Source organism: Coenobita brevimanus, chromosome 57 (genome assembly GCF_032717465.1).
Source record: "Coenobita brevimanus isolate Jiangsu-jjx chromosome 57, ASM3271746v2, whole genome shotgun sequence".
Lineage (NCBI taxonomy): Eukaryota > Metazoa > Arthropoda > Malacostraca > Decapoda > Coenobitidae > Coenobita > Coenobita brevimanus.
In genome coordinates, this window is record NC_137010.1 from 55,293,577 (window position 1) to 55,307,656 (window position 14,080).

General features: G+C 42.1%; 1 protein-coding gene and 1 non-coding gene across 2 annotated transcripts; both read right to left on the reverse strand.

The window, feature by feature from the left end:
• Positions 1-880: 880 nt before the first annotated feature.
• Positions 881-2,729, reverse strand: LOC145402021 (uncharacterized). The gene has a single exon (XM_080274120.1). It carries the CDS (start codon positions 2,727-2,729, stop codon positions 939-941), a length of 1,791 nt encoding a protein of 596 aa, XP_080130246.1. The 3' UTR covers positions 881-938.
• Positions 2,730-5,586: 2,857 nt separating this feature from the next.
• Positions 5,587-5,705, reverse strand: LOC145402497 (5S ribosomal RNA). Its single transcript, XR_013897792.1, has one exon. It is a non-coding gene; the product is annotated as a 5S ribosomal RNA (ribosomal RNA).
• Positions 5,706-14,080: the final 8,375 nt, after the last annotated feature.

Here is a 14,080-nt window from a genome sequence, read left to right on the forward strand (position 1 = left end):
TATCATCCAGACCTCTTTTTCTACCCTAGGGTGGGGTGAGGTATGGTCAAGAGCCAGAAAGAATTGATAGAATGATATCTTACTATCCAGATTATTTTCTTTAATGTTATTTCACTTCAGGATTCCAAGCAGTTGAAAGGTGAGTGAATCAGAGTGTGGCCTATTCAACTGCGCAGACCTGAGTTAATTTCTCCTATAAGGTCCTTTCTGGCTCTTTAGACCCTCACTCCATCTCATGGTGGGGAAAGAGGTATGGATGACGACAATGACGATGATGAGAATGACAATGATGATGATGATGATGATGATGATGGTGACAATGACAATGATGATGACAACAACAATGATGGTGATGGCAACAAAGACAATGATGATGGACTTTACAAACTGGAAGGGTTCAATATGGCCTTCATTAACCCCTTCACTACCAGAGTACTCTCCTAAATTGAACACAAAAATCACCAGGCAGCTACATGACCAAACTTTTAAAACACACCACTGAACTGATGGGGTTAAGTGAAAGGTGGACAATTGGAATAACAAGTGAATTTCTGTCCCAGGTTGTATACTCTCTCCTACAAGTACAGTAACATCAACCAGACTATCAATGGCTTCACAGCGAGCACTGATGCTGTTTGTGTTTCTTCCCTATGGCATATATTTCTCCATAATTAGTCACCTCCTCTGTTGCTCAAAATTCCTCCTGAATGGTGTATTGAAAAATAAAAGAGGCACATACATTCATAATAATTTACAGAATATTGATAAAAACATGCATCCAGTTCTCATTCATGAAAATTCACAGAGAATACTGATAAAAATACGAGGAAAACACATTTATAAAAATTTACAGAGAATATACTAAAATGTCTTGCTCCATTTCAAAATGTATAGATAAAAAAAATTACACTTTTATGGCTCACTGTACAACTACCAGGCTACGAGTCAGTAAGAGAAGTTTGATGAACACTGGCCACATGCCGAGACAAGTCATTCTTTTGTAAAAACGCCTTTTCACATTGCCCACACTTAAAATTCTTCACTCCTGTGTGGATTAACGCGTGTCTGGTAAGCCGACTGTTGGTGATAAACTTTTTGCCACACTCCGAACATTCAAATTTCTTTTCCCTCACTTTAAAATGAACGTCAATATGTTCCGCCAGATTTGCTTTAGTTCTGAACATCTTACCACAAACATCACACTTAAAATTCTTCACTCCCGCATGGACTAAAGCGTGTTTATTGAGGTTGTCTTTACTGCCAAACCACCTGCCACACTCCAAGCACTCGTACTTCTTTACTCCAGCATGGATTAATAAATGCTTGGTCAGTTCACCATTCCGGGCAAAGAATTTACCACAAATCATACATTCAAACTTCTTTACCTGTGAGTGAACTATCCCATGCCTGGTGAGAGCTCCATTCGTGGTGAACTTCTTACCACACTCCACACACTCAAAGTTCTTAATCCCTGCATGAATCAGTGAATGCCGATAAAGGTCATGCTTAACGGCAAACTGTTTACCACACTCCGTACACTCAAAGTTCTTTACTCCAGTATGAACTAACGAGTGCCTGCTCAGCCCGGCACTCTGCGTGAAGCACTTGCCGCACACCGAACACTCGTAGTTCTTGACCCCTGAGTGGATAAGCTTGTGTTTAGTTAGGTCGCCATTTTTCACAAACTGCTTGCCGCATTCCTGACATGCAAACTTCCTCACTCCTGCATGAATCAACAAGTGCTTGGCAACATCATCCTTACGTCCAAACATCTTGCCACACTCTGGACACTCAAAACTCTTCAACCCCGTGTGGACTACACCATGTGCATTTAAATTACCCCTAGTTCTGAATGCTTTACCACAAACATCACATTTGAACTTTTTAATACCTGCATGAATCAGTAAGTGCTTGTTGAGATCTGCCCTACGACCCAACACCTGACCACACTCAGCACACTCAAACTTTTTCCTGCCAGTGTGAGCCTGTGCATGTCTGTTGAGGCTATCTTTACATGCAAACTGCTTCCCACACTCAACACACTCATATGATTTTATCCCTGTGTGAGTTACCATGTGTGTGTTAAGGCTGTCTTTACGGGCAAACTGTTTCCCGCACTCGCTACACTCGTACTTCTTCACTTTTGAATGGATCAGTGAGTGCCGAGCAAGGATCTTTTCACTCGATAGTACTTTTCCACACACTGAACACTCAAGCTCCTTTTTGGCTGCTGGTGAACTCAAATGTCCAACAGTATCACTAACATCACCTGAATGAGGAAATACATCACTAAAACTGCCACTATCATCATCTGAATGTGGAATTATATCACCAGCACCAAAAACATCACTAGAGTTTTGGATAACATCACCAACACTGCCGCTAACATCACTTAAGTGTGGAATAATATCACTAACACTGCCACTAACATTACTTAAATGAGAAGCAATACTGGCATCACCTTTAACACTGTACATGACTCCACTTGCATCACTTGGGTATGGAGCAAAATTATTACTCACAGTTTCACCCGCATCGCTTGCGTGTGTGACAGTTTCAATATTGCTACAGCACATGGCTCCACCTGCATCACAAGCATGTGCAATATCACTATTCCTCACAGCTGCACAGACATCACCTGAGAGAGGAATATCACCATTACTGAAACACACGGCTCCACTTGCATCACAGGCAAACGTCTTGGTCTGTCCTTCCCCAACCACCTCCATTTTAACTAGTCTGGGCTTCTAAATGCTGTAATTTCTACATTTCAAGCCTTCTGATTAATCATTTTGTTTATAAAGGCACTGCACACTGCTCGATCTCTAGCAGCCTTTTTTATTCAGCTGAAAGTGACCAATGGCAGTGAGAGTAATGAAGATGATTCCAATTACACAGCACTCTAAGATCATTGCAGTATTTCATTCAGACTTGTGACATACATGCTCAATCAGCAATTGTTGATCCCTGGCAGCTAAAGGTAAAAATCATCAAATAAAATTTGTTTTCTGTTGTGGTGAAATACCATCAATTAAATCTTAAATCTAGCACATGTTACAACAATACTACAACATTCATCTTTAATTATATATCCAGTTCTCTAATATGGTAAAATTTAATTCTGTTTTCCACTTTGTTTCACCTTACAAATGGAATGCACATCACTAAAATCAAGAGTCAAACACAATGTCTTGTGCTGGAGATGTTCACTCGCTATTGGTCCCACTTACATACACAAACATAAGGAAATGTGCATGGAGGTGAGTCGCTGCATGACAGTATTTTGATCCCCACATTGCAAGGAAGTGAAGCCTGGACCCTGTTGGAAGGACACAAGTCAAGAGTATGAGCAGTGAAAATGAGTTATTTGAGAGAAGCATGCATATGGAAAGAGAGACTGACAAATGAGGATGTAAAGAAGTGCTGTGGTATTGATGTGCTTGTGTTTGTATTCAGAGTATAATAATGTAATGTTCATTTACAATAATATAAATATGGTATTTCATCCATCCATCATCCAATTCTACGTTGCCCCATGAGGAGCGTAGAAGCCCGGGGCTAGGCAATTCAGTCCTGGCATTTAAGATGAGAGTGACCAGCCTCACTCATCCTTGAGTGGCATTACATGAGCAATAACCCCAACCATCTCTTGGATATAAACCTTCACCGGCTCAATCCGATTGGAGTGCTGTAATTACCCACTAAACCACAAGGCGCCATAATTTGGTTATATGGTTACCACCCAGCGTAGTAAATGGTTTCCTGGTGTATAGGAAACCATTAGGCTTGTCACTCAATGTAGAGTCACCCATAGGCAGAAGGAAGAGGAAAGAATGAAGGAAAGAAAGACAGAAGAGGAAGTGTAAAGTATTCATTCACATGTAAGCAAATGTGCCTAACATTTGTTCAGTATGTCAATTTCATCATGCAATGTGGCACCTCTATATGACTCCATTTAGTTACATATTCTGTTACACTTAGCATCTATGGGCATCTCTGGCTGAAGCTACAAGGCAGGGCAAACTATGCCATTTCTACCCAAACCTGGCCCACATTTTTGTCCTATTGCAGCTTGTTTCAGGTAGCTCAGTGGCAGAAAGGCAGTGCTATGGCTCTACATCATAGAGGTAGGAATAGGGTACAGTTGGCGTGAGCAGGCTCCAGTGAAGCCAGAGAACTGTCAAACGGCCATATTGGTCAAGTCAAGAGGTCGGGGCAACACCTACCTGACTTGAAGAAGATTGCTGTGCACTCCTACCTCTATGGCTGTGCCCATAGAGGTAAGAGTCCTAATCCTATCTCCGTGGGTGTGGCCATGAGATTATTAAGCCTTTAATACCTCCAGCTGTGTGTCCACCTGGTATTCCTCAGGGAGAATGCCAGAAACAAAGTAGACTTCATTCTACCTCTGGTTTTAGTTGTAGTTCAGCTGTGGGTGTGAGACGTTCTGTCCTAAGTTGTAACTCACCATCAAATAACCTAAGTCTCCAAAAATGCCCACCACCTGTGCCGCACTTGGGTGTAATGAAAGAGGAGATACGAAATCTGACCCATCCAATACACTTCACTGGTGAGTATCTTTAGAGTGAATTATAGTTTGTAGGTTAGTATGCAAAAATAGATAAATAAATAAATAAAGATAAAGCATATTTTTTTCTGTTTGCAACTAAGAAAACACTCCCGCCTGGTCTGCGGAACCAAGTCAGACAGCTGTCAAAGAGGTCGCCGCCATGTTGGTCGAGTCAGGTCTGTCGGCCTCACTCTGACCTACCCTTGGTTAATCTCATATGCCGCCTCTACCTACTCCTACCTCTATGCTCTACATCCTTTCCATTGCACTTCTTTGTGACCAGCATCAGGTTCTTATTCTAATCTGTTGTTGTAATTTACCATTCACAATGAAGGGATGGCAATTTTAGGTCAAATAAAATTAAGCTGGGTAGCTGTAATCTTACCAAGGCCTCTGCGACACTATGCCATCCTGAGTCGTGTATACCTCAAGCTTTGTACAGTCAAACAACTATCTTCCCATCTCCATGTGAACAAAATCTAAACCTGGTGAAATACACTGAAAACCCTATCTCTACCACCACGTGTGCCAGATGGCTCAATTCCTCTGCTATTTATTAATCAAATTTTAGGACGATCCTTCTCTGTCTTTACATAATTCTATCTATCTGTCTATAGCCAGACAGCATAATCCTGTATGGGGTGGTCGTTTGTCTCTGAGATAGTTGTTTTACAAGGAGGAGCACTAACCCTCAGCCAACCCACCTGCTGACATATTTACTAAGTAAAAACTTCAAACTGCTTCAAACTTGTCTTTGCTTTCCACACCCCTGAAGATGGATTGAACCTGCAGAATTTGTTTAATTTTCAATATAACCATCATAACTCTTGTACTCAAACATCACTGCCACAATACCTCAATGATCCTATGACATGTGACAGAAAACTACATAAGTACTACTGGTTTTTCATTCATTCATTGCCAGATGCCATGTATTCCAAACGGGGTGGCTTAGAGTTAATTGTTTTACAGGGAGGGGCACTAATCCTCCACCAACCCCACTTGACACGTAGGGATGCCAACAGCATCTGGTGTTCCCAGGCGGTCACCCATCCAAGTACTAACCAGACCCAACGTTGCTTAACTTCGCTGATCGGACGGGAAGCGGTGTACTCAACGTGGTATGGCCGTTGTTAGTTCAATATTTTTGAATATACTCAAACAACTACTCTCTCTTGGACAACAACAAAACATAAATTTACTTGTGTGTAAACAGTCAGTCCTTCACTGGTTCAGCAGGTGTAGATAGCCATAAACTTGGTGCTTCTGATTCACTCTTGCTCTTCAATGTGGTCTGCCTTCAGCTGCACCTGCAACAATGCCTGACATTAGATAATCACAGTCTCAGCAACCTGGAACTCTGCACACAGATCGATTGATTGATTACGGTAAAAAGATCAAGGCAGCTTAACAGTGGCAACTTCCAGTGTACAACAGGGGTAAAAGCAGAACAAGGATAAAATCTATACTGGTATCTATCTATCTATATGTAAATACTGCATACCAGTATATGTTTGTTTATGAAAGCCCCAACATGCTTGCACGCATCGGCCTTAGTCAACCAGTAATGGTGGCTCTCCACACTGCATGATCTCAAGCAGTCTCTCTATTCAGTCCCTTATCCCCAAGGTCACATACTGACCTCTACCCAGGTCTTCTTCAGTCTACCCTCATCATTCACACCTAGCCCTCTGCACCCAGTTGTCATCCTCCATCCTCTCCACATTCCCAAACCATCTCAATCTACCTCTCCTCATCACAACACTAATACAGTACATTCAAGTCCCATTCTTTCCCTCAGCTCTTCATTTGCAACCCTATACCCCACTCCCAGGCCTGTAATTCAAAGATGCAATACACATTCATTTAGTCATCATCATCTCTGTATGTAGTGGGATGCGGGTGTAGAGGATGAAGATAAGGAAAGGGGGGGGGGGACCTTTTTCCCAGAATGGAAAAGGGATGGTAACAGAAACGAATACTTGGCTGCCAAGCATAGGGCCACAATGGAGGTATACAGGGAAAAGTCAGTGATTTTTACTGGATAACCTTAACAGTGCCAAAAGGAAGAATGTGGCATTTAAGGTGGCAAAACAAATGAAGCAAGAAACCTGGCTTATCACAGGTAAGCAGTGTATGAAGAATAATGCAGGATGGGTTGTGGTGAACAGTGAGGATATTAAGCAAGTTTGGAGACAGCATTATACCAGTTGTTGAACTAGGGGTCTCCTGGAACAGGGAAGGTTTGGAGACAGTGGATTCAGTGTTTGGCCCTTGGCCTTTGGTTGATGATACTACAAACATGGCAATAGGCAGGATGCAGTTGGGGAAGGTAGCAGGTGTGTCTGGATTGTGATGAGGAGAGGTATATTGAGATGGTTTGGGCATGTGGAGAGGATGGAGGATGACAACTGGGTGCACAAAGTGAGGAAGTGTTAACGTTAGGGGTTGGGATGTGAGAGGTAGACTGAAAAGGACCTGGAACAAGTTCACTGGGTGTGACCTCAGGGATAAGGAACTGAACATAGAGACTGCCAGAGATCGAGCAACATGGAGAGCCGCCATTAGGTGACCTAGTCCGATGCATGCAAGCATGCTGATGCCTTTATAAACGAAATTAAATGAGAATCAGGATGCTTCATGCTACCCACTCTAACTTCCCCCTTTAAAGAGAGAGAGAGAGAGAGAGGAGGGGGAGTAGCTGCCCGACACCAGAGGGAGTCCTGTCAGTCTGACTGAGGACAGAACATGATGCGTGGAAGGTTTGGGAAGTTTTGTTCCCAGACATAAGCCACAGCTGTTTCTCCACAGCTAGGGTGCACACCACCATCACAGGCGGGCTCATCTTATAGTAAACACTCACACAACACTACCCACATAACGGAACACTGCACAACACACGCCACACCAACCCAAAGACATATTATCAGTGGTGTAGGGAACCTGTGGGATAATCCCACAGGGGTTGTTGTTTACCTGCAGTCAAGGGGTCTGCTGGGCCAGGCATGACCAGGGCTGAGCAACATCCATAACCACGGGTACTACTGAGAAAGGTTAGTCACATTCGGCTCCATCAGTTGACTAAAAGTTACATTAGATCTACTCCTCAGGTCTACCAAAGTATCAGAAATATTTTCTACCACCGAAATCAATACCATATTTTATATCAATGTTGCAAGTGACTTGTTAAATCCAAAATTTGTTATTACAGGAAGGGTGGTGGTAGCCTCCTCACACCTAATCTAGTTTACCTAGACCTAAATTCTATACCAATCTAACTTAATTTATCCAAATATAAATTTATCTAACCTAACCTAACCACTTTATCTTAACCTCTTTCCTTTACATAAACTGTATTTGACGATATGCAAGAAGTGGAAGGAGAATATAAGAGAGTATGGAACAGTGGGTGCAAGGATTGTGTGGGTGAGGATGAAAGTGGGTATACTAGCGTGGGCGATTGTATGTGTACCGTACATGCGCTGACAGAGGACCGAGTGGCAAGAGTGAAAGATGAGTTTTGGGAGACTGTATGGACAAATCTGAGAGGTGCGAGAGAGTGCTTTTGATTGGAGACATGAATGGCAAAGTTGGGAATGTACGAGTGGATGGAGTGGTTGGTCAGTGGGGTGTGCCAGCTGAAGTAGATAGGAATGGCAGTGCTTTGGTGGACATCTGTGCTGGTAAGGGGTTGGCAATAGCTAACACCTACTTTCGGCATAAGTTGATCCACAGGTATACATGGAGAGTAATGAAGATGGATGGTGAACTTGTTGAACGAAAGGCAATGATAGACTACGTGTGTGTGGATGAGCGAATGAGAAGACAAGTGTTGGATGCAAGAGTGTGGAGAGGGTGGGGAAACAGAGTCTCGGACCATCACTTTGTGATGGCCGAGGTAAAGCTGTAAAAGAAAATGGCTGAAGAGACGAAGGGGAAGACAGGAGGAAACAGCTCCTGTGAGAAGAGTGGAGAAGTTGCAAGACAGTGAGAAAATGGCAGAGTATAAGAGCATAGTGGAAGAAAGATTGGAAAGGTATGAGTTAGAGCAGATGGAAGGGGTGGAAGACATATGTAAGATATTCACAGAAGAGATAGGCACAGCGTGTGACGTAGTTTGTGGAGTGAGGAGGAGATGCAAGGGTGTGCAAGGGACAGCATGGTGGAATGATGAGGTGAAACGAGCTGTGGAACAAAAGAAGAAGGCATATAGTGAATGACTATCGAGCAGAGGTAGGGGAGAAGATGAGAGAGAGAAAAGAGAGGTATATGTGAGCAGGAGAACGGAGGTGAAGAGACTGGTGAAGGAGTGTAAGAAGAAAGAGGATGAAGAATTTCGGAGGAATCTGAGTGTGAAATGGAGGGAGAGTAAGAAATTGTTTTGGAAGGAGGTAAAGAAAGTAAGGCAGTGTGAAAGGGGAAATAGTAGGAGAGTGAAAGATAAGAATAATAGATTGCTGGTGGAGAAGAGAGAGAAATTGAGGAGATGGAAAGAGCACTCTGAGGATTTGTTGAATGTAGAGAGTGAGAGCAGTGCGGGTATAAATGGTTGGGGAATGGCTGGGAGAAGAAATGAGAGGAGGAGGAGGAAGAGATCAGTAGGGCAGATGTAGTGGAAGCAATGAAGAAGATCAAGGTGGGAAAGGCCCCAGGAATTGATGGTGTGTGTGGTGAAATGCTGAGATATGGGGGTGAGATTGTTGTGGAGTGGATATGGAAGTTGTCTAGATTGGCTTGGGAAGATGGAAGGGTTCCAGAGGACTGGAAATCAGTTATAATTGCTCCTTTATACAAAGGAAAAGGGGAGAGAAAAGTATGTGGTAACCACAGGGGTATTTGCCTTCTTAGTGTGACTGGAAAAAAATATGGTAGAATACCCATTGATAGGGTTAGGCATATGACAGAGGAGCTAGCTGGAGAAGAACAAGGGGAATTTAGGAAGGGAAAAGGGTGTGTAGATCAGATATTTGTTCTAAGATGTTTAGTGGAGAAGTATCTAGAGAAGGGAAGGAAAGTGTATGCTGCCTTCATGGACTTAGAGAAAGCTTATGACAGAATAGACAGACAAGGTATGTAGAAGGTACTGAGAATATATGGAGTGGAGGGGAAATTGTTGAGTGCTGTGAAGAGTATGTACGAAGGAGCTAGGGCTACGGTGCGAGTGGATGGTGAGCTGAGTTCTTTGATCTCAATGTGGGACTGAAACAGGGTTGTGTGATGTCTCCATGGCTGTTTAATATATAGCCAACATGGATGGGGTTGTAAAGGAGGTGCAAGGTAGGGCAGTGGATGTGAGGGTGCCTCTAATGAATGAGGGTGAGATTTGGAAGATTCCGGTGTTGCTGTTTGCTGATGATACAGTATTGTTGAGTGAAGATGAATGGGAGTTGCAAGGTTTGGTGAATGAATTTGGGACAGTGTGTAGGAAGAGGAATCTGAAAGTTAATATAAACAAGAGTAAAGTTATGGTGTTTGAGAGGAATGAAGTCACAGAATGTACAGTGAGGTTGGATGGTGAGGATATGGAGAATGTGAGTGCATTCAAGTACAGTATCTGGGTAATGTGATGAGTAAGGATGGAACTTTGGGGGATGAAGTGTGTGAAAGGGTACAGCAGGGAAGGAAGGTTGTTGGTTCACTGAAAGCAGTGATGAGAAATAGGGCGGTGAGTATGGAAGTTAAGAAGCCACTGCATGACAGTATTGTGATCCCTACCCTGATGTATGGAAGCGAGGCTTGGACCTTGCAAGAGGGGAACAAGTCAAGAGTGAGAGCAGTGGAAATGAGTTACTTGAGAGGAGCATGTGGAGTGACATGGAGGGACAGGTTGACGAATGAAGAAGTGAAGGAACGTTGTGGGGTGGATGTGGATGGGAAAACTAGGAGAAATACACTGAGGTGGTTTGGACATGTGGAGAGAATGGAGAATGATAGACTGACTAAGAGGGTGTATGTACCGGTAGGTGAGGTGGAGGGAGGGGTAAACCGAGGATGAGGTGAAGGGATAGAATTGAGAGGTATATGAGAAAAAGGGGAGTGAGTTTGAGAGGAGGGTAGTCAAATGGTGGGTGACAGAGTGACTTGGAGGCATTTTGTCTGTGGCCACCCTTTGTGGGATTAGGGCGTCGGGCTATAGATAGACAGATTTTCCTTGTTAAATGATGGAACTTCTTCATATTTAAAAATGCTCTTCTGTACACCTTTGATGTCTCCAAATCAACTAAAAGGTTCATTCATTCACTCATTCATTGCCAGACGCCATGTATCCCAAACGGGGTGGCCAACGGCTTAGAGTTAATTGTTTTACAGGGAGGGGCACTAAGGTAATTATGATTATTATTCTTTTATATTTAAGAGGTGTCCCACATCTCCTTGAAGTAAAAATCTTTTGCTGCAACTACAGTGAAACTGCAGGGAAACTCCTATGCATAGACTGTGCTATTTTATTTTTTCCTCAACATGATTATCACTGCGATCAATGAAAAAAGTTGAAGAAATGCATAATTTTGAAGAAGTTAACTGAACAACTGATGACCACTGCAAGCGGCCACCCACCATGCTGGACTTTCAGGTTGATTCAGTTCCAAAGTCAATCTGTCACTAACCACTCACCTCTATTAATTTGGTTGGGATGACCATTTATGAGCTCTTCAGTATCATAAGCATTTTTTATGTAGAAGCTGGGTGTAATTGTGAATTATGCAATTATGGAAAATAATCTGTCATTAAATATTTACCATTTGTTAATGGGAGCTCTCCTGCAGTTTGTCAAAGTTCAGTAATGAGCATGATAATTTGTCCCTTATGGGCAGTGCTTCTGATAACTGTTTTCTCTTTAACTTCGTACCACTTAAAAAATAAAAGGCCATTCAAATGTTTTCTTTTCATGCACGAAATGCAAGTACGAAAAAAATAATAATAATAATAATCACAGGAGCACACTTGCTATACAGTACGACTCCTCTGCAAGATGTTTGGACCAGGATCCACACGCAAGTCTCATCTATAGGATGTAAGTGCAGTAAGTCTTGCCAGTAGTGTAGGACTTGTAGCCAGGACACCCATTGTTGTGTCGTTGGGTTGATGGTACCGTAGCTGGTCAAAACACTCAAGATGCGACATTCCTTTGATCCCATAACTCATACAGATATAATACAACGTCCAGATATTTGAAAGCTTGTATATTCGATACGGATGCTTATATATCATTATAATTAATATTTAATACCCACCATAAATGAGATAAATGTGAAGGTGAGTCGTTTTGTTATTGTACGTCAACATGTGCCCGGTGATCAGCTGAGTCCCATAGAACGGACGGATCAAATTTCGGCAAAATTTTCGTTTCGACTCCATTCCCCCTTGATTAGTTTCATTATCGTAAACTATTTTCCCGTAATCACTTCAAATAAATTTTCTATACAACACGTAAATCAGCATAACACCTCCAACTTGGTGGTAATGTCGCCTGAAGTTCAAGTGAATGTGAAATTGTCCCTCTCCTGCAGTCCACCATCCTCCTTTTCGGGGACAGGGAAACAGGTGAGGGATGTCTTTATAATCAGTCAGTGGAGTTACCTTGTTATATCGGCGCCACCACGTGAAGGCACCCCTGAACATTTTAATAAGGCGCCGTTGAAAATCCGTGTGTCCGACTGTCAACGTTTGTTTTTGTTTATTTAAATTTTCCACTTCGAAAAAAAATCTTCCATGGAAAATGAACAGGGAACCAATGATATTACACTAAACACACGTTAATTATGGTGTGGCTGGACGCTGTTAATTACAGTAAATGATGTATCTGAACTACTCAGCTTGATACTAATCAAGTAGTGGTTGCGTCGATATGCTTTTGCCGTGAGGTAGGAATGAGTCTCCTTGGTTACCAGTCAAATCAACTCCAATTTGAGAACTGTTTGACACTATTCAGTTCTGACTAACATTTATTGGGGTATAACTTTAGAAGTAACCAACGTTACCAATTTTCATTATATTTCATCCCTGAGCTATTCTAAGACTTACCTTTTAAGCCTAGTTTGAGATGGGGGAGCAAATTTTGTAGGGGTAGTCATATAGTGGCTTAGGTTAGGCTGTTGCTCAGTAGCGGATGAATGTTGCACCATACTGGCTGGAGCAGGTTAGTTTAATGCAAAATAGTGTGTTTTTAATTAATCTTAATCTTGATTTTGGGGGATAAATCCACTTTTGGAAATCTTACTCAAAATTCCAAAAGGGGGATTTTCCCCCAAAAATGAGGGTCAAAACTAATTAAATCACAGTATTTTGCATTGGAAACCATTAAAATAATAATAAAAGGAAACATTGGTTACTTCTGAAAATTTACCTTTATTGGTCCCAGCTTGGGCATTACATATTATTTAATATATTCCTGGGTATTGTTTTAAATTATGGGAAACTGGTTACATGGGGTTTTTTACAGCTTCTTGTCATCAGTACCAACATTTGCCTTTACCATTTTCTTCGGAAATTAATAATAATAGAGGCAGGCTGAGGAGAAGCCCCCATTTGTTAGGCTACATGAGTTTAGGCTCAGTTTGGTTTGGTTTCATGAGGTTTAATTAATTTTTGAAATTACTGGTTCAGTTGCCTACTTTCTGTTACATGTGTGGGTTGGTTAAGCGAGCTTAGGTTAGTATTATGTGGGTCTGGGTGGTGAAGCCCCAAGTTAGGATAAATGGTTAGGTTTGGATAAAATAATGTTTTTTCCGATGTTTTCTGTTGATTTTCTAGTGGCAATGCTTCTTTTCCCCAGCATTTACCCCACACAAACCCCACATCCCCATGGGCTGCCATTGTCAATTAGGGGTGTCAAAGGGTGAGGAAACAATGGGAAAATTAGACATTTGTGCAAGATGTCAGGGTCAAAATCAAACCAATCATATAAAAACAAAAGACAAGCTTATCCTTAGAACTCGTGTTTGCCCAGAAGTAGAAATTAAATATTCCTTGATGATGAAAAGATCCTATCCATCTGTTGCCAGACACCTTATTCCCATGAAGGGTGGCTACAAACAAATCACCTTGACTGCCCCCATTCCAACTCACACACAACCTTTCATATAACTCTCCACTCCATCCCCCCATCTCATTCTTGGTCTCCTGCTCTCCCCCTCCTCATCACTTATATACACACTCCTAGTCAGTCTCTTAATCTCTGTCCTCTCCACATAGCCAAACCATCTCAAAGTGTTTTTCTCAACACTTTCAATCATATCCACATCTACACCACAACAACCCTTCACTTCCTCATTTGTTTGTCTGTCTTTCCATGTACTTCCACATACTCCTCTCACTTAACACTTGTCCACTATTCTGTCTTGTGTCTTTCCAACAGGGTCCAAGCTTCACTTCTTTATGTTAGAGTGGGGATCACAATACTGTCATGCATTTTTTTTTTTTTTTCCTTTTGATACTTTTATGCTCACATCCCGACTGCCTATCACTGCTTTCAATGAACAAACAACCATTTTACCCTCCTGCACCTTTCCA

Bases quoted from the DNA above. Each gene is read 5' to 3' on its own strand.
- LOC145402021 (XM_080274120.1), bottom strand. From the start codon at position 2,729: ATGGAGGTGGTTGGGGAAGGACAGACCAAGACGTTTGCCTGTGATGCA.